This window comes from Syngnathus floridae, chromosome 3, assembly GCF_059516105.1.
Source record: "Syngnathus floridae isolate MCC-2025c chromosome 3, RoL_Sflo_1.0, whole genome shotgun sequence".
Lineage (NCBI taxonomy): Eukaryota > Metazoa > Chordata > Actinopteri > Syngnathiformes > Syngnathidae > Syngnathus > Syngnathus floridae.
The window spans coordinates 764169-786188 of record NC_142415.1 but is presented as its reverse complement, the minus strand read 5'-3'; the positions used below and the strand labels follow the sequence as shown (position 1 = coordinate 786188).

General features: G+C 39.2%; 1 protein-coding gene across 8 annotated transcripts in view; it reads left to right on the top strand.

Moving 5' to 3' along the window:
• LOC148400047 (uncharacterized) overlaps window positions 1–22020 on the top strand; it is a 78585-nt gene that overhangs the window by 50175 nt on the left and 6390 nt on the right. For all 8 annotated transcript variants that reach the window (XM_088372163.1, XM_088372160.1, XM_088372161.1 and 5 more), the window contains 4 exons: window positions 3872–3981; window positions 7286–7454; window positions 10429–10533; window positions 10672–21795. In XM_088372163.1, coding sequence (XP_088228289.1) covers window positions 3872–3981; window positions 7286–7454; window positions 10429–10533; window positions 10672–21795 — 11508 coding nt within the window. The remainder of the gene's footprint in view (window positions 1–3871; window positions 3982–7285; window positions 7455–10428; window positions 10534–10671; window positions 21796–22020) is intronic.

Sequence of the window (22020 nt, the reverse complement as noted above, 5' to 3'; positions counted from 1 at the left end):
TGTTTGATTTATTAAAGTTAAACAACTTGTAGCAATGTACCACATTTATGTTTCAAACATTGCATATAGAAACAAAAACGATAAACAGTAAACAGTGACCACCAAGAAGGCATAAACCCTTTCAAAACTCAAATAGTGTTGCAGAACACTGCTAATTTATATTAATCTTTCTTGTAATAATCTCTTGCAAAGAAATACAAATATACATAACTAAAAATGTGTTCACAAAAATAAATTAACGTAATTATAAATAAATATCTTGTTTACAAAATCAATTGATAACTTAATAATAAATAAAGATTTGCTCAAAAAATAATCAACTTTACCTCTTTTGGGATAAAAAAACAAAACTTTTTTTAAACTCTTAAAATTGAATTGTTGCATTGAACATTTGATTTTGATTTGACAAGCATTGAACAAGCATTGAAAGTGTTGAAGCTTGAATGAGTCTTTTGCACTCATACTACATTTTAGTGAGAAACATGGAGCTATGGTGAACGTTATTTTGGCTTTAGCTACGAGCAAAGAATCCGCATAAGAAGCCTTCAGGGCTTTGGCTGATGTACTGGAGGCTTTTCACATTGTGTCTTGGGATGACTTGAAGTCAGAAAGTTTCCTCCTGAAGAACTCCGGTGGCTTACCAACATGGCATCCGTGTTTTGTGGTGAGATGCCGCTGGAGATGTGCCGGCTTCATGCTAGCGTTGGCTAAAAAAGCACAGCGCTTTGGGTGGACAACTTGTGGACGTAAATCCCATCAAACAATAGTATTCCAAGTACTGTCGGTACTTCGTCGGCTCTGGTTTTGCCTTCATTTTTACTTGTTTCCCCGTGTTTTCAACAGCAGCATCGCTGCTACGCTTTAGCCACATCTCCTCGTTACAGTGCGTCATCAAAGCAACCGCAGGTGACTGCTATTGGTTTGTGGAGAGTCCGTTTTTTAAGGATTAAAATTTAATACTGAATCTAAAACATACATTTGTATTTCATCAAACTTTTTATAACTAATTCTCAAGACAATCAGGCTTCCTTTTTTTTTTTTTTTTTTAAATACCGGTATATATTTTTGTAAAAACCCCTTGAGTACCTCCACGTACCCCCAGGGGTACGCGTACCCCTATTTGAGAACCACTGTTTTAGACAATGTGAAAAACTGTGAGACTTTATTTTTGTGATCATTAGGTCATCAACGTTGGTTTGCAGTGGTAATTCTACATGTGGAATAAGTTGCTGGTACTCTGATAATGAAAGACTAACCAACAGTGATCATAGAAATACCGTATTTTTCGGACTATGAGTCGCGCATTTTTTTTTCATAGTTTGGGTGGGGGGGCGACTTATACTGAGGAGCGACTCATGTGAATTTTTTCATAAATTTTCAAAATAAAAAATAAATAAAAAAGTGAAACCGCGATAAACGAACCGCGATGTAGCAAGGGATTACTGTAATTTGAATTTCAAGTGACGTCAACAGCGCGGCATGGTGGTTGTTTACATAAAGGCCAAAGATTCGATCACGGGATGACGAAGATGACGAAGGGCCCCACGCACTACCGGCATCATTAGCGGCTTTGTTTGTAAGTGAGGACGAAGAGTTTGAAGGATTTAATAATTTGGAGTGACACGGAAGGTTTGAAAAACTATTATGGCTTTTATGCACGCCCGGTCCTACTCTACGGAGCTCTCTTTCACCTCCGTGGATGGAAGTCGGGGGCCGGAGCTTGGCCGGGTGGCTGTCTGGGGACGGTGGATGGGGCTTGGACATGGCTTTTACGCACGCCCGGTCCTACTCTACGGAGCTCTCTTTCACCTCCGTGGATGGAAGTCGGGGGCCGGAGCTCGGCCGGGTGGCTGTCCGGGGACGGTGGATGGTGCTTGGACATGGCTTTTACGCACGCCCGGTCCTACTCTACGGAGCTCTCTTTCACCTCCGTGAATGGAAGTCGGGGGCCGGTGCTCGGCCGGGTGGCTGTCCGAGGACGGTGGATGGGACTTGGACATGGCTTTTACGCACGCCCATTCCTATTCTATGTAGCTCTCTTCCACCTCCGTGGCTGGAAGTGCCACCTCCGGGGATGGAAGTCCACGCCGCCACACGCCTGGAAGTCCACGCCCGTGCTTGGGGCCGTGTGGCTGCGAACTATTTGTTAGTTATTTGATATATTTTATTTCGTGTAGCAACTTGTATATGTTTTTATCGTTACAGTTCCGTAGTTGTTGGCTCGTTGAACCCTTGTTTTGTTAAATAGAGCCATTTACCAAACCCACGTCTTTCCTTGTACTTTAACGCTATAATATAGTTATATACTAGATCTGTGGAATAACGACGAGGCTGACGTCAGGGAGCACGCGCGGCGTTGTTGACAAAAGACAAGGAATTTAATCGATGGATTTAATGATTTGGAGTGACACAGATGGTTTGATAATATTATTTATAAATAGTTATTTAATATCTAATTTATATATCGTTATATGGGCCTGTGGAATATTTTGAAGTGCAAGCGCCGTCAGCGGCGCGCACCCATTGTTGACATAAAGGACGATCGATGGATTTAATGAATTGGAGTGACACAGATGGTTTTATAAGCGTGTTATTTACGTAATAGTTATTTCAATAACTGTGAATGTTACGTCAGGCCCGTTCTCAGCTCTTCGTTTGTGTTTATGTCACGTTAGCATACCTATCGTTTAGCCTGTTGTTGCTCATTCATGTCTGTTCTTGGTGTTGGATTTTGTCGAATAAATTTCCTCCAAAATGCGACTTATACTCCGGAGCACTTATATATGTTTTTTTTTTCACGTTATTGTGCATTTTATGGCTAATGCGACCTACTATATTCCGGAGCGACTTTTAGTCCGAAAAATACGGTAAGTTGATTTTGACTAAAGAAATAATAAATTGAAATTGTTTGAAAATCAACAAATGAAAATCGGATATTGCATTGAATTGTGATTCAAAAGAATTATTTTTAAAAACAAACCCACGAAATAGCCTGGATAAAAAATTGATACCTCTAAAAAATAATAAAAATAATAAACCACAGGGACATTCAACCAAGATGCGTCTTGGACTTAGCATCTTCTTGGGTCTTCGAACTTTTAATCAGTCAGTCATTTAAAGGGTAACAAGTACTGTTTGGATGCATAGTGTGCACTACACTAAACATGGTCCAGCTGGGAATGAAGACAGTCTCGATATACTATTAGAAAGAACTTCCAGACAAGCACATTAACAGTAAAGGCTACAAGACAATCTCCAAGCAGCTTGATATTATTCAAAAAGTTAGGATCCATGGGCCTGTAGCCAACCTCCCTGGAAATGACTGAATGATAAAAATTGAAGACAACTTGATCACACCATCCCTCGTTGCTTGAACCAAAATAGAGTTTGAGACAACGTCTAAAGATGAACTTTTGTCATTTATTTAGCGAGACTGGAATTTGCCAAACACTACGTTAACAACCACAAAGCTTCTGGGATAATGTCAGCACCTTAATGCCGTCTAGACAAAACGCCCTTGAAACCCGAGACAACTGGAGCAGCATACAAATGAAATGAAAATAACCTGCTGAGAGGTGCAGACGTTTCATTGAAAGTTACAAAATTTGTTTGATTGGAATCACTGCCTGTCGAACCACAATTAAAAAACAATGCCTGATTTGTATTGGTTATATTTAATTCAATTTTTAAAACTGTTAACTGATTACTTTTGTCAGATTCAAATTATCGTATTTATATGATCAATGTGGGCTTTTCTCTCATTGACAGCGAGATACCCAACATTTTGTCCATATGCATATAGCCAGAATTGTATTAAAATGTTTTTTTAATCCTGACTGTGCTGGTGTAATGTTTTTTTCTGCCTTTACAGAATGAGACGGATAAATTACAGGCCCAACTTGCCAGTGTACGTAGTCAGCAGAACAGGGAAGCAGAAAAACATCAGCTGTTGGTTCATAGTCTCAATGAACAACTTAAGGGGTAAGTTATTCCATTGATAATTACCGTATTTTCCGGACTATAAGTTGGTCCGGCGTGTAAGTCGCACCAGCCATAAAATGCCCCAAAAAGTGAAAAAAAACATATAAGTCGCTCCGGAGTATAAGTCGCATTTTAGGGGGCAATTTATTCGACAAAATCCCACACCAAAACCAGTCATGAACGAGCAACAGCAGGCTAAACAATAGCAACAACAGGCTAAACGATAGGTATGCTAACGTGAAAAACACAAACAAAGAGCTGAGAACGGGCCTGACGTAACATATAGAGTGATTAAGGACAACTATTACATGAATAACATGTTTATAAAACCATCGGTGTCACTCCAATTCATTAAATCCATCGATCGTTCGATACGATAGCAACAGGCTAAACGATAGGTATGCTAACGTGACAAACACAAACGAGGAGCTGTGAACGGGCCTGATGTAACATATAGAGTGATTTAGGACAACTATTACATAAATAACATGTTTATAAAACCATCGGTGTCACTCCAATTCATTAAATCCATCGATCGTTCGATATGATAGCAACAGGCTAAACGATAGGTATGCTAACGTGACAAACACAAACGAAGAGCTGAGAATGGGCCTGACGTAACATATAGAGTTATTAAAGAAAACGATTACATGAATAACACGTTTATGAAATCATCGGTGTCACTCCAATTCATTAAATCCATCGATCGTTCTTTGTCAACAATGGGTGCGCGCGGCTGAGGGCGTTTGCACTTCAAAATATTCCACAGGCTCATATAACGATAGATAAACTTTATTTCAAATGACTATAATATAAGCAATAATATTATCAAACCATCCGTGCGCTTTAAATCCATCGATCAAATTCCTCGTCCTTTGTCAACATATCCGAGCCCCATGCACCGTTCGCGGACAGCCACTCGGCCGAGCGCCGGCCCCCGACTCAGTAGCGTAGGACCGGGCGTGCGTAAAAGCCATAATAGTTTTTCAAACCTTCTATGTCACTCCAAATCCTTAATTCCTTCAAATTCTTTGTCCTCCGTGTCACTTAGAAATGGACTAAATCTCCAACAGACATACCAGGTTCACTTTCTTCACTGTCAGTCTTCACGGACCCCCTTGAAAATGTTCAATTTGCATTTCTTCTGCTAGCGTTAGTCGAATGGTGACCGTCAATGCTTCTCCCACTCGTTCTTTGCTTGATGATCCGCTGTTCGAGTCTTTCCTCCAACTTGGGCCACTTCGCCTGACGTCCGCGCAAAGTCAACTGTCTTCTTGACCTGTCGGAACTCGTTTTCCAGCTTCCTCCACTTGCGAACCATCGATTCGTTGATTTTAAACTCTCTCGCAGCTGCTCGATTTCCATGCTCCTCCGCGTAGCTGATGGCTTTCAGTTTGAACTGTACTTGATAAGCATGTCTCTTTGCCATTTTCAGGGTTGTTATAACAACGATGTTTTGCATGACGCATATACGTTCTTTTGTATACAATTTTTTTCGGACTAAAAGTCGCTCTGGAATATAGGTCGCATTAGCCATAAACTGACCAATAACGACAATAAAAACATATACAAGTCGCTCCAGAGTATAAGTCCCATTTTGGGGGAAATGTATTCGACAAAATCCAACACCAAGAACAGACATGAACGAGCAACAACAGGCTAAACGATAGGTATGCTAACGTGACATAAACACAAACGAAGACCTGAGAACGGGCCTGACGTAACATTCAGAGTTATTGAAATAACTATTACGTAAATAACACGCTTATAAAACCATCTGTGTCACTCCAATTCATTAAATCCATCGATCGTCCTTTATGTCAACAATGGGTGCGCGCCGCTGACGCTAAGTCGCATTTTGGGGAGCAATTTATTCGACAAAATCCCACACCAAAAACAGTCATGAACGAGCAACGACAGGCTAAACGATAGCAACAACAGGCTAAACGATAGGTATGCTAACGTGACATAAACACAAACGAAGAGCTGAGAACGTGCCTGACGTAACATATAGAGTAATTCAGGACAACTATTAAATGAATAACATGTTTATCTGTGTCACTCCAAATCATTAAATCCATCGATCAAATTCCTCGTCTTTTGTCAACAACGCCGCGCGTGCGCCCTGACGTCAGCCTCGTTGTTATTCCACAGATCTAGTATATAAATATATTGTAGCGTTAACAAAGTACAAGGAAAGACGTGGGTTTGGTAAACGGCTCTTTATTTAACAAAAGGAGTTCAACAAGCCAACAACTACTGAACTGTAACGATAAAAACATATACAAGTTGCTACACGAAATAAAATATATCAAATAACTATAACATAAATACGTTTTTTAAAACTTGTGTCACTCCAAATCATTAAATCCTTCAAACGTGGGGCCCTTCGTCATCTTCGTCATCCCGTGATTGAATCCTTTCTCCTTTATGTAAACAACCGCCGCGCTGCTGACGTCACTTTCAGTTCAAATGACAGTAATCCCTTGCTACATCGCGGTTCGTTTATTGCGGTTTCACTACATCGCGGATTTTTGAATTTTGAAAATTTGTGGAAAAAATTCACATATGAGTCGCTCCTGAGTATAAGTCGCCCCCCCACCCAAACTATGGAAAAAAACGCGATTTATAGTCCGAAAATTACGGTACAAGTTGCTAAATTCAATTTACAGTAATCCCTTGCTACATCGCGGTTCATTAATCGTGGTTTCACTTTTTTTTTATATATAATTTTGAAAATTTATGAAAAAATTCACATAAGTTCCTCCTCAGTATAAGTCGCCCCCCATCCAAACTATGAAAAAAAACGCGACTTATAGTCCGAAAAATACGGTACAATCCACGCCCACACTTCCCCCTTTAACGTTCTCTCATGGCGCTCTCTACTACGTCTGCCTTACAACAACACACACACACAGGGCGCACTGCAAATCCACGCCCACAATTTCCCCTTTAACGTTCTCATGACGCTCTTTACTACATCCGCCTTACAACAACAACAACAACACACAGGGCGCACTACATGATGGGGCGCGCTGCACATTTTGAAGAAAATCTAAGACTTTTATTCGCATCCTATAATCGTGAAAATATGGTAGTTGTTGGTCAGTGACAGTATGAGTTTTCTGCATATAAATGATAACTCCACTTTTGTAATACTTGATGTCAAAATATTGCTTTATGCATCGTCTCGTGTTTTACCAGTAAGCAGGTAATTACTATTCATTTTGGAAGTTAAGAGTCACCTGTTATGATTGATTGATTGTTTGTTTGTTTGTTTGTTTGTTTGTTTGTTTGTTTTTAGGCTCAGTGACACACAGGAATGCCTGGAAAGCTCACTCATTGAGAAGGAAAGCGCTTTAGCCAAGACATCAGAAAAACTGGAGCTCATCAACAGCCTCAAAGAATCTTTGAGTGAAAAAGGAATTCAGTGCAAAGAGATGTCTGACAAACTCTTTCAGACTGAGCAAGCTGTAAGGTTTTGGATTTTTTTCAGCTAAAGCTGGGCATATGCACTGTGCAAATCAAACTTCTTTCAAGCACAAGACCAACCAATCCATCAATTAAGGCCATTTTATAAATCATTCAAACAAATGAATTTCTACAGTGATTATCTGGCTTAGAATTGACCCTGCCACACAAGCACACATCCAAACACACACATAAAGGTGACAAGTAAAACCTTAAGGAGTTTATAATCCTGAGAGTGAGTAAGAGCATCTTGTTGAGAAAACATCTCAAGAAATGATCATTTTCAAAGTTTTGGAAACAGATTTGGCTTCGTTGACCAAGCTGGGTCTTCCAGAGGTGTCCATAATATCAGATGATCTAAAAAAAAACTAAAGAGCATTGCTCTGTGATGCACAAGGTAGTGCTGACAACTCATTGAGGTAATTGCCGAAGCTAACATTTACAACTCTATTTGAGTTGGAGGACTTCAAACCCCTTTTTACTGATGTGGTTACATCGCACTAGCCAATCAGATGACTTAGATTTAGACTAAAATGATGAAAACATGAAAAATCATACCTTTGAACATTGAAGCAACACAAAGATGGAACATATTCATTCATTCATTCATTTTCCAAATTGCTCATCCTTACGAGAGTCACGGGTCACAAGTGTTTGTATCTATCCCAAGTGTTTGTGAAGATTCATACCGTCTTTTTCAAGTTGACTATATTAACCAGTTCTTTTAGTCAGGGAAGGTTTTTACCTACTTTATATGTTTCGGTTACCTAGCTGTCAGGACCTTAATGCCGTCTGTGTAACTATGATGAAAATTACAGGCATCTCTCATCTTTCAAGTGCGAGAACTTGCACAATTGGTGGCTGACTAAATACACTGCTCAAAAAAATTAAAGGAACACTTTGAAAACACATCAGATTTCAATGGTGAAAAAAAAAAAGTTGGATATCTATACTGATATGGACAGTTTAATGTCTCAGGAACAAAAGGATGCCACATCTTTTGATGGAAATAAATGTTTTCAGCCTACAGACGGCTCAGTATATAGACACCCCAAAAATCAAAGTGAAAAAATGTGTCAGGCTCGTCCAGTTTGCCTAAATTCAATTTCTGCAACTCAAAATTCTTTTCAATATCTTGTGTGGCCCCCACGAGCTTCTATGCATGCTTGACAACGTCACATCATGCTCCTAATGAGATGACGGATGGTGTCTTGTGGGATGTCCTCCCAGATCTGTCTAAGGGCATCAGTAAGCTCCTGTAAAGTCTGAGGAGCAACCTGGCGGCGTCTGATGGACCAAAACATTATGTCTCAGAGGTGTTCTATCGGGTTTAGATCAGGTGATCATGAGGGCCATTCAATCGTGTCAATTCCTTCATCCTCCAGATACTGTCTGCATACTCTTGCCACATGAGGCCGGGCATTGTTGTGGATCAGGAGGAACCCAGGACCTACTGCACCAGCGTAGGGTCTGACCATGGGTGCAAGGATTTCATCCCAATACCTAATGGCAGTCAGACTGCCATTCTCTAGCCTGTAGAGGTCTGTTCGTCCCTCCGTGGAAATGCCTCCCCAGACCATCACTGACCCACCACTGAACCGGTCATGCTGAATGATGTTGCAGGCAGCATATCGCTCTCCTTGGCTTCTCCAGACCCGTTCACGTCTATCACAGGTGCTCAGGCCATCCTCGTGAAGTCTGTTTCTGACTGTTTGGGCAGAGACATTCACACCAGTAGCCTGCTGGAGGTCATTCTGTAGGGGTCGGGCAGTGCTCAACCTGTTCCTCTTTGCACAAAGCAGCAGATATCGGTCCTGCTGATGGAATGAGGACCATCGGTCCTGCTGATGGAATGAGGACCATCTACGGCCCTGTCCAGCTCTTCTAGAGTAACTGCCTCTCTCCTGGAATCTCCTCCATGCTCTGGAGATTGTACTGGGAGACACATCAAATCTTCTTGCAACACCACGCATGGATGTGCCATCCTGGAGGACAATCTGCGCAACTTCAGGAGGGTTAAGAAATCACCTCATGCTCCCAGTCGTGATAATGACTCTAGCTAAAGCCAACACTTGTGGAAAAATAGTTAAAAAAGATCAAGAGGGAGGAACTTGAAATGGCCTCCACCTGCAAAACCTGTCCTGTTTTGGGGACCATCTCATTGTTGCCCCTCTAGTGCACCCGTTGTTAACTGCGTCAACACCAAGGCAGCTGAAACTGATTAACAACCCCCTCTGCCACGTACCTGACCAAAACCTTATCAGAAAAGTGTAATTGAATTCATGCCATACCCTGATAAAAAAAACAAAAACTGTTCCTTTAATTTTGTAGAGCAGTGTATTTTGCCCCACTGTATTAGTTGAAAGTTCGCTTAAAAATGTAGGTCTTGAGGCTGTTCTTAAACATAAACGTTCTCTGTAGCCCTGAGGTTCCCCGGCAGGCTGTTCAACACACACATTTTAAACCCCTATCCCACAGAGTGGTGGACAATTGTTAGTGCTTGCAAATGTTGCCTTTGTCAGGTTTCGTTTAATTTCTCAAAGGTTTGCCATTCGGTCACCAGACATTAATTATACTGTACTTTTCTTCTTCTAAGAGAATTTTGAACGTATTTCATATTTTCTTGCAACAAAAAAAAAAACTACAAAAACTTTTGGCAAACATCTGGCAAATATTTCGTAAACATTTGCGATTGTGAACCTTCATTTTGCAACCTTCAGCAATTGTTCGTCCCTCAGTGGGATAGCAGCAAAAGAAGGGCTTGCTTATGACACATTTGATAAACTTTACGTGGTTCTTTAATTTCAAATTTCAAATCACACTCAAGTATTTGTTTAAAAGCAAATTCAAATTAAATGTTTCATAGTATGTCCCTTTTCAAACGACTTCTTATGACAATGTATGCCCAGCTTTAGGCAGTATTAGTGTTGTTGGCTTGATATTAATTAGTTTAATTCTCTTATTTCTTGTACTCAGCTTGAGAATGTTTCCAAGAAAAGCAGTATCTCAGAGAAGCTCTGCTCTGAGTTAAAAGCAGAAGTCACTGATGTCACACAGAGGCTGAGTGAGCTGAGAGACAAGGTGCGCTTCTCTCTAATCTATCTCTTTTTAGATATATTTAACCAATTTTGCCAAGTTTCCATTTCTCTTTTATTGGTGAAAAAAAGTAGAAATTACCCAGTCTTACCTAAAAGTTTGATTTATTTGTTTATTTTGCAGAGTCAGAAGCAAGACATCATTATAGACACATTACAAACTGAGCTTGACCAAACGAATGAGGAATTAGACAAGTTAAACACGTCCCACCTGGAAGAAAGGGCCCAACTCATTCATGATCTTCAAAGTTGTGAACGGGAGATTGATAGCCTGAAAGATACTCTGTTGGAAAAAGACAAAGCACTAAACACCACCATGTTGGAATATTCAGAACAGTTTACAGTTCTCAAAGAAGAGCTTCGACTCAAGGAAGAAAACTTGATTCAAGTAGAAAATGCATTGACAAAAGCAGGTCGAGAGGTCACAGTTATTAGCGATTCGCAGACTGCAGATCAGCAATCGCTTAATAGCAAGATTACAGAGCTTGTTGAGAATCTAAAGGGTGTTAGGATGGAATTAGACAAGGCCAAAGAAGAAAGCAAATCTAAAGTAGCAGAGATGGACCAACTAATTAAACAGGCTAAAGAGGATAAACAAACTATTCAGGACCTCCGATCTCAAACTCAGAAACAAACTGTGAGCCATCATGTCCAGCTTTCTGGATGTGAAACACTCATCTCTTCACTAAAAGAACAACTGGAATTAGCTAACCTAAGGCAACACGAGTCTGATGAACTCGTGTTGCAGCTCAAGGAAATAAATGCTAACAATGAGAAAAATATTCTTCAAAAAGAAGAGATGTATGAAAATGAACTGAAAACTATAAAGGATGAAAAGAACAAACTTCTATCCCAAGTAGAAAAATTCAATCATGACATGGAGCTGTTGTCCAAAGAATTAAAGGAACGAGCACAAAGTAAGGACAATGTTCAACAAGAGATGGAGAAATATAAGGAAATCATAACATTTCTGGAAAACCAACTGAAGGCAAATGATGAACAGGCAAAGGATGAGCGACAGAGCTATAATGCAGAATTACAGGTCAGGGAATCTGAAAATAAGAAGTTGCGCAAAGAACTTGATAACAACATTGAAAATGTCTCAAACATGAAGGATCTCTTAAAACACATGGAGACTGAGAAAGAACAGTTGCAAGAAAAGCTTATAAATCTCACTGAAAACCTGGAAGTACAGAATCTGAATGAAAACCAACTTAATGAAAATATTACATCTGCCCTCGAACTTAACAACAATTTAAAGAGACAAGTACAAAACTTAACAAAGGAAAATGAAAGACTTGAATTAGAAGTAACTGAAAAGGTTGCGACAATTTCAGAAATCAAGTTCGAAAGAGATTCTTTGCATGCAAAGTTATCCACATTAGAATCACAATATTTCCAAAACAGCAGTATGATTCATGAATTAGAAAAGAATAAAGAAGATTTAATTTTACAAGCTACTGATTTAAAAAGAGATCTTGAACAACACACACTCTCAAACAATGAGGTTGTCCTGGCCAAAACAAAAGAATGTAGTAACCTCAACCGGTTACTCGGGGAAAAGGAGGACATCATCACACAACTGCAAGGGCAACTGCAGAGCCACATTTCTGAGGCAGATGAGTTGCGCGTTACCATAGAAAAGAACCACCAGGTTGCCTCTGATCTTCAAGCAGAACTGGAGGCCCGAAAAATTGATCAAATGCAACTTAAAGAAACATTGACTCTTCTTCAAGCACAAGATTGCAGTCTGAAGTCTGGGCTATTGGAGAAGGATTCAACTTTGAAGGAAAAACAGGAAGAGTGTCATGGTTTGCAGAGTGAGATTATTTTCCATAAGGAATCTGTACGTAAGCTCCAAGAGGAAGTTGAATCACTAAATTCGGAACGCTCGCAGTTTTGCAAGGATCTCAAAGAAAAAGAAATGATGATGAAAAATATGGCGCAGCAGTGCCAAAAACACAAAGATGACTTTGATGATGCAAACAATAATATGAATCGTCTCAAAAACGAAATCAATGAAATGAAAGAAAAATCCAGAAAACTCAAAACAGAAGCAAACTTCAGGGAAACCGAGCTGAGAACCCTTAAAAGTAAAATGCACACAATCATGTCAGAAAGCCAACAACTTCATGCAGTTTTAAAATCCATAGAAAATGAACTTGACAAGAAAACACATATTATTTCAAACCTTGATACAGAACTCAAAGCCACTCTTGAGCAGAACTCCAGTTTTAGCATGAATGTAACTAGTCTAACCGAAGATAATGAACGACTACAAAAAGAGGTGTCACAGAACAATGCATTGGCTTGTCAATTAAAAACCGAGATCAGTCTCCTCAAAGAACAGAAATCTGAACTTGAGGAACAAAACACAAATGATAAGAAGATAATCAATGATCTTCTGAATGAAAAAAATTATCTTATTGATTCCGTAAGTAACACAAAACAGGTCATCCAGGAAAGGGAAATCTCTAACAAAGTATGTTTGCTTGAGAAAACAAATGAATGTAATACCCTTTCAAAAACACTGAATGAAAGGGAACAACAGATTCAAACATTGCAAGAGCAAGTAAATGACCTAAAAACTCAGATAAATCAGTTGAAACTCTCTATGGTTGAGAAAGAAGAAATCCTGTTAGACAAAAAATCACTCTTAGAAGCCCAGCATATCCAACAACTGCAATTGCAGGACACCATCTCTATGCTTCAAGAACAGGGGTCCGTCCTAAAGACAGGGATAATGGAGAAGGACACAATGCTTCAGCAAAAGTCAGATGAATGTATTGTTCATCACAATGAAGTCATGCTGCAGAAGGACCTTGTGTTGCAAATGCAGTGTGAGGTTGAGTCAGTCAGACAAGAAAGCTTAGAGACAAAGCAACAGTTAGAACAAAAGGAACACATGTTAAAAGATCTAACAAATGATTTTGAAAACCAGCAAGAAGAGCTCAATGAATGTACTCAATCCATGATCAAACTTGAAAGTCAGCTCGCAGCCGTGAATAACAGCGTAGAAGAGATGCAGATTGAAATTACCAATCTCAAGGATTCTGTGGAGACGCTTACTTTTGAAAATTGTCAACTAAGAAAAGAGAATGAGCTGATGAAAGCTGAGGTAACTGATTTAAAAGATGCAATTCAAGCCCTAAATGATCAGAATGTAAGCTTGAAATCTGAGCTTCAGAAATCTTGTGTAGAGCTTTCCAAAGCACATGAAGAACTTGCACATCTCAAAAAAGCAGTTAATGAAAGTGAACTCCAGCTCAAAACTACACAGTCAGAAAAGGAACATCTTAATTTAACCATCCAAGATAAAGATGATTCCCTAAAAGAACTTGAAAGTAGGATATCTGAGCAGGAGGAGCAGTTGAAACTGAAAGATAATGAAATGTTTGCTTTGAAAGTCCAAGTTACAGACCTTGGAGATTCTGTCTGCAAACTTAGAGGTCAAATCCACGGTCTTACCTCAGAATCAACAACTTTAAAAAGTATATTGGCGAAAAAAGAGCAGTCTAGTCTTGAAGATCAAAGAAATGTCACGCTTGTGAATGAACATTTGAATGTTAGTCTTCAAGACAAAGAAAAAGAGTGTGAGATCTTAAAAGAAAAGCTTTCACACCTTGAAGAAGAGTCTTTTAAGATTAACAGCATCCTCCAAATGCAGATAGTAGAAACAAAAAATCTTGAAAAAGCCTTGGAAGAACGAGACTTTCGTCTTATGGACCAGTCACAGTCTCTTCAAAGTTTACAGAGAACAGCCGATGAGTTTTTGCTTTTCAAAAGTCAGTTTGTCGAAAGCACAGAGTTAATGTCACAATTACAAAATCAAATACAGATACTGTCATCGGATGCTTCCAACCACAAAACATCAGCTGAAGAAAAACAAACTGCCCTCATTAACCTGCAAGAAAAATATGCAGCCAATTTGGAAGATTTGCAAGATATGAGAAAGCAGCTGTCCCAAAGGACTGATGAAGTGTTGAGCCTAAAGACTTTATCAGATGAACACAACACAGCAAAGACCACCATAAAAACTTTGAGAAATGAGCTTTCCTTAATCCAAAATAAACTTGAGAAGACACAGAACCTGAATTCCAAGTTGTCAAAAGAAAAAGATGAAGCATTTGCCTCTCATCAAGCAAATGTCTCTCATTTGACTGTTGAAATCGAAAAACTAAGAGCTCAACATCTTCAAGTTGTGGGCCAAATGAATGCATTGACAGAGAACCTGGAACAGAGAGAAATGGCTTTACATGCAATTAACAATCAGTACACAGCCCAAGCCAAACATACATCTGATCTTATTTCTAAAATACAGAAACTAGAACTGCAAAATAAGAAGCTGAATGAAGAGATTAGTTTGTCAAGAAAAGAGCACCAGAGCGCCCTCACAGCTGTCAACAATGAAAATATACACTTAGTTGAGGATATTAGGAAACTTCTTGCAGAAAAGGAAGGGCTGGAGAAGCTACATCATCAAATTTGTGAATCCAAGGGGGACCCCAAGGTTCAGTTGGAGCAGCAGTCCAGCAGCATAAGTGAAAGCATCCAGCAAATGGTGTATGACAAGGAGAGCCTCCAAACCAAGGTTAGTGCTCAAGATGAGGAAATTTCTCAATTGAAAGATAGTATTCATAAGATGGACCAAATGCTGCAGGACACTGAAAAAGAGTGGCTGCTTGTCCTAGATAGAGAAAAACATGATAAGGCACTACTTGTAGAACAATTGAATAATGTTGAAAATGAAATGTCATCTAAAGATGTGAAGGTAAATGCTTTGAAACAGGACCTAGACAATTTGCAAGACAAACTGGCTGAAGCATTCTCCGCTATTAAAAAAGGTTCTGATCTTCTCAGTGCAAGAGAATTTGAGGCATCAACCTCTAGGATACAACTTGAAAAGGTCATGGCATTAGTCAAGGAAAAGGATAACGAGAACAAAACTTTGCAGCAGGCTCTTGAGGCTGTGGAACTTGAGTTAGAACAGCTTGTAGCAAAATTCAGTGGTGCTGACGCCATATCCGTCATTTTGCATGAGGACAAATCACATTTGCATCAAATGATAAAACAAGTTGAAGCCACTCTTTACTCTGAGGTAGATGCTTTGAAAAACAAGTTTGATACTACTATAGCAGATTTTCAAAAAATGCAAGCTGCCCTTGATGAAGAAAATAAGAGTAATTATGAAAAAAGTCAAGAAATGTTTGTTTTACAGAGGAAAATAGAGAATTTACAAACTCAGCTGAAGACTGAGGAAGAAAAATCAACAGAAGCTTCTCTGAAACACTTGTCTTTACACAGGGAACTTAAAATAAAAGATGATCAAATCAACTCCATGACCATTCAGATAAGTCAGCAAAAAGAATTACTCATTGGGCTTAGTCAGCAGTTAAAAGAAAAGGATGCATCAATTTCCCAAGTCATGGAGTCTGCCTTAAATGAAAGGGTGAAACTTGGTGAGGAAAATGACCATTTATCAAAACAACTAGCGATTATACAACAAGATTATGACACATCCACTAAGCAGTATAAGGAGATTTTCCTCCAGCTAGAAGAACATAATTCATGTACCCTAAGGGAGAATGAAATTAAGAACTCAGAAAAACTTGATCTGCTAAAACAAAACAGTGACCTAAAATGTGAGATAGCAAACATTTCTAAAGAAAAAGATACAGTGAAGAAAAAACTTCAAGCGTCTTTCATTATTCGAAAGGATCTGTTGAAAAAAAATGAAGAGTCTGAAAAAAAATGTGACGGTCTTAACAATGATATTTCATGTTTACAAGACAAATTAGTGGAAACCACAACACAAGCTCAGTCTGCAGCAAAAGTGCTTGATGAAAGGATTGCTCTCCTTGAAAAGGAATGCTTTGATAAAGAAAGGGAGATCCATTATCACAAAATGCAAACTGAAGAACTTGCTGAGCAACTTGAATCTGAAAAAAACTTTTTTCACTCGTCAGAAAGCGAAACAGAGAGTTGCTTGACAGAATTATTGCAACAACTCAATGAGAAACGTGTCCAAATCCAACATCTTCAGGCATGTGCTGCTGAGCAACAGAATAGTTTTGAACAAGAAAAGAGACTGATAGAAAATGTGGAAGAGCATCAGAATAAAATCACAGTATGTAAAAATCTGTCTAAAGACAAAGCTTTCCCCAATGATAATGCTGGTGTGTTAGAGAACAAGCTTGCACAAATGAAGCAAGAAAAGGCACTGCTGCAAAAAAAGATCCAGGTTGCATTACTAGCACGTAAAGAGACTCTCCAGAGAGCTCAAGAAAATGAGAAACAATTAACCAAAGAATTAAATGAACTGAAAGATAACTATAAGGCACTCTTGAAGCAACACTGTCAGCAGCCAAATGAGCTCACTGCCATTCAGTTCAAATATAATGAGAATCTTAGCGAACTGGGGCAACTCCAGAGAACCTCATTGTCTAATTTGGATGAATTAAAGATTTTAAGAGAGCTTGTTCAGGAGAAGGATGAAACTGTGCAAGATTTAAAGATTTCTTTGGCAGAGAGCGAGAGAGAGTGCCATTCAAAATTGCAAACCCAATTGGAAATTAAAGACAAGGCTCTCATCTTGATGGAGGAAAAATCAGAGACTCTGGCTTCTAATTCCCAACCTGGCAGGATAATAGAACAAGGTCAGCTGAAAACAAATGAAGTAAAGTTTCAAGATTCAATGGAAGAAAACAAGACTCATTTGGATCAAGTGTCAACCATCCAGAGAGTTTTGGCAGAGGCACAGCAACGGCTGTGTGTGAAGGAGTACAGTTTGACGAGTATGCTTGAAAAAGCACAGTTAGAGTACACTGAAAAAGAAACAAATTTGGTATCGTTGAATATAGACAATGTAAATGCCTTGAGAATAATTGATGAACTCAAGATAGAGTTAGGCACGCTCCATACTCAGCTGAACCAGTGCAAGCATGTCAAAGAGCTGATGTATGAAGAGATTGCTGAAGCGTCCATCAAGGAAGAACATGTAAATGAAGATGCTGTAAACACTGTTGACAGATGTGCTGAAGACTTAAAAACAGTTCCAAAACATGAAGATAAGTCTGCAATATCAGAAAAGGATGAGCTGATTGCTGCACTTCAACTACAATTGCAGCAGATAAGTAAAAACCATGACATTTCCACTATGAGCATGAAAAGGGAAAATGAACAACTTCATCAATCTCAAGAAGATTGTGGCAAAGTAAATAATCAGGATAATCATAATAAAATGACCCTACTAACTAAGAAACTTCAAGCAGCTTTAGTCTCAAGGAAAGAACTCATGAAGGAAAATGCATCATTGAAAGAACAAGTTGGAAATCTGTCATCAAAAATCAATGCCAAAGAAGTTGAATGCCTTGCCCTAGAATCCTCATTTTCAAGACTAAAACAACAAAATGTAGTCCTTGAAATAGATATGAAATCTGTTAACACTGATAAAGAGAAGCTTAGCTCTGAAGTTGATCGTATCCAGAATGACAATTGTAGTCTATCAGACGCATGTGAAAGCTTGAAGCAAACCATAGAGAATATCACACAGCAGAAGCAAGCATTTTCCTGCCAGCTAGAATCTCTCAAAGACTCTCAGACGGAGGAGCTGACCAAATGGAAATCAAAGCATTCAGAACTTGAACAAGACTATGAGACCCTTTTACAAGCATATGAGAATGTTGGTACTGAAATGGACAAGATGAGACAACATTTGGAAGGAGCCAAAAGTGATAGACAGGAAGCCCTCCGAAAATTGCTCAAATGTGAGACTGAGATGGTATTTATGCACGGCCAAGCCAGACAAGTAGAGGAGGAACATGAAACACTTAAAGAAAAAATGCAGACATTTTCAGAAGAGAAACAGCACATAATTGAAGAACTGCAGCAAGAAAATGATACCATTAAAAAAGAACTGGTCGAAATCATTGAAACCCACAGGATAGCAATATTTGAGCTGACTAACAAAAATCAGCACTGCGAGGCCAAAATTTTACAACTGAAGTCTTCACTGGAGGCTTGCAAAGATAATATTGCAGATATGCATGTTAAAAACAGAGAACTGACTGAAAAGCTAAATGGTAGTGATTCAAAACAGTGCATGGAATCAAAATCTCACGCAAAGAACGTGCAACTTAAACTTGATGAGACATTAAGTGAGAAAAATGTGTTGATTACCCAAATTGAGGCCCAGAACACTGAATTTATGGCTCAACTTGAAAGCAATAAGGTTTTACTGAAAGAAAATAAATTTGTTTCTGAAAGACTTCAAAAACTACACAGTAGTCATGAAGTGCAGCTGCAAATAAAAGAGGATGCCATTATTGAGCTTCAAGCCATGATGAATCAGCACATCCAAGAAACAATTAGTCTCAATGAGAAGGTTAAAATTTTAGAAGATGATAAGTGTCTTCTGCAAGAGGAGCTAGAAAATGTACAAGAGTCATCAGACAGAGTGAAAAATGAAAACGAGTACCTGGAAACTGTGGTCCTCAACAATTCTAAAATAATTGAATCACTGTCTGAATCCATCAGTGCTTTGCAAGCTCAAAACATTCAGCTGTCTTCCCAGCTTGCAATTAGCAAAGAGGTGAATGACACACTTTGCCAAGAAAAACAGGATGGACATCTAAAATTAATCCAAGACTTTGAAGAAAAACTCAAGGCTGTGCAGCGAGAAAAGGAGGGGTCCAAAAACACCAATAAAGAACTGCAAGAGCTTCTAAAAGAAAAGCATCAGGAAATAAGTCAGTTGCAACAAAACTGCATTAAATATCAAGAGCACATTTTGCATTTAGAGAATTCTTTGAAAACCATGACAAAAGTTGAAGAGCAAAACAAAAAAGGTGAAGCCAAGTCTCACATCCAGGAGGCCACAGTGAGAACTGGTACGCTTCAGGAAAGAGACCACCTTAAGCGAGACCGAGTAAATGTTCCATCTGAAGATTCACTCACAGAGAAAACAAAATTACAGGAAGCTACATTTGAAAAACAGCTAAACTCATTTAAAAACAATGAAGTTATTTTACAGAAACAAATGGATGATCTAAAGAATTTAGATATTAGCGACAGTCGAAGAGTTACTGAACTAAAGCGACAAATGGACTCTCAAGCTATGAAGATGAATAATCTAAAGCGAGCATTTGAGATTTATGAAGCAAAACTGTCTGCTTCATCATCCACTCCTCATGGGGCAAATGCTACAAAACTTTGGAATGATTTGTATCAAAACGCTTTGCAGGAGAAAGATAACCAGCTCATGGAACAAGGTTCTGCGATGAAAAAATTACTGGAGGATATGCGATTGTGTAAAAAAGAGGTGAATGAACTTAAAATAATTAATTCAAGACTGAAGAGTGCGCTTAATGGATCTTCAGTTGCTTCTGCTTCTCATCAGAGGCAAATCTTGATTCTGAGTGCTAGCAATGCCGATCTCAATGAGACTGTCGAACTTTTGACTGTACAGTTAAATGAACTCAGTGCTCAAGTTAAAACAGTAGAGCCAGATAGAAGCACTCTTGAAATGCAGATTGCCAACAACGATGAGATTTCTCATTTTCATCTTCATAACTTGACAGAAAAGATTAATGCTGACTTGGACGCTGAGATGCTTGTTTTGAGGGCTGAGAATGACAAGGTGCAGGCTGACCAGGAGAACCAAAAAGGAATTTCCCTTCAACTGGAAAGCCTACTTCAAAGCAAAGATGCCGAGATCTCCTCTCTCTTGTCCTGTAGGGATGACCATATGTCAGGACATATTGAGCAACTTCAGGCTAATTGTCAGTCCCAAGAAGCTATCTATGAGGACAGGTTAAGAACTTTACAACACCAAAGGGAACAGGCTACTAAAGAATTCAGAGAACTTCAGGCCAAAGTCAGAAGTCTGCAAATTAGCTTGAACAGGTCAGGCCAGGAAAAAGAGCAAGTGTCAGCTAAGATGGAGGAAGTCAAGATGTCACTGGTGTCTGCACAGAGGGAAAAAGAACAATTGATGTCTGAATACAGAATACTAGAGGCAAAGAGTCATTTAGAACTTAAACATGAAGAGAACTCGATTGATAATGGTGGCACAACCAGAGGCCTTAAAGAAGAAATTAAGAAATTATTACATCAGATGGATGACCTAAATTCTGAGAACGCGATGCTCAGGGCCCAACTCATTCATTACAGAGAGGATTTGAACCAGGTTTTATCCTTAAAAGATAATCAGTTGAAAGTTTTGCTAAAAAAGCAGGAGGATGTTATACAAAATCTTGAAAACCAAAACACAACAGCTGAAAAACAGCACACAGAAGCTTTGTCAGAGCTCCAAAATGAAATAGAGATGAGTTGTACTTTGAAGGCAGATGTTTCTAAACTTGAAACACAGGTGGCAAAACTGCAAAATGATATAGCGAGTCAGAAGGATACGAATGAAGACAAAGTTATTGCTGATCTGCAGCGAACTGTGGCGGCTAAAACTGCTGAATGTATTGATCTTCAGCAAAAGCTTCTCTCACAGGAAGCTCAAATTGCTGACATAACGAAACAAATGGACCTGCTTGAAAATGAAACTGACAAAAAACGAACACATTCAGATGATAAATACAATACTGAACTGGATGCCTCTGAACACGAAGTGGACCAAATGACGACTGAACGACAGAGGGCTGAGCAAAAGTTTGCAAAGGTTCTACTGGAATCAGAGCAACAATTGTTGGAGGCCCAAAGGCAAAATAAAGATCTAAAGGCTCAAAATGAGTCCCTTTGTAAAGCCATGGCTGCTTTGCAGAATGACCGTGACCAGCTCGTTGAAGACTTCAAGGTCTTGCGAAGCAGGTATGATGGAGAGCTCAGTGACACTCGGGCAGCTCTGAACAAAGTTGAGCGCCATTTCCAGGATGCTACATCTGATGTAGCCATGTTTACCAAAGAAAGGGAGATCCTTGTTCACAAATTAAGAGCTTTGGAGAGCAAAGATACTCATGCAGAGCTGAACAAGTTGCTTGGCGAGCTAACGAAGGCTTTTTCAGAAAAGGAAAAACAACTGAAACGGGTTATCCTGGAAAATTCCTCCTATAGCAGACAACTGTCTGCTTTCTCCAAGTCCATTGCCAGTCTCCAAAATGATCGTGACAGGCTGTTTGATGAGTTGGCAGAAGCGACAAAAGTGATTGAGTCCAGGCAAGAGTCAGGCCTAAACACTGTCAGGACCATGAGTGAGACAAAGTCAAAAGGAAGTACTTTCCAGATTGAAAAGCATGGGGTGGTAAGTCATGTCATCAGCAGTGGTTTGATTTTGGCTGTGACTTGCACTTCAATGTCGCTGCATTGTTTCGTTTTGCATAAGCACGTGAGGGTTGAGTCAAATTTGCTTTTTTCAACGTTCTATTGGTACTTCTTGCATGTTGTTAGGATGTGATGCACATCAGCTGCTGCCCATAATACTTAGTGTTTGATGGGATTTAAAGATCCATTTTCACAAGAAGCTGTT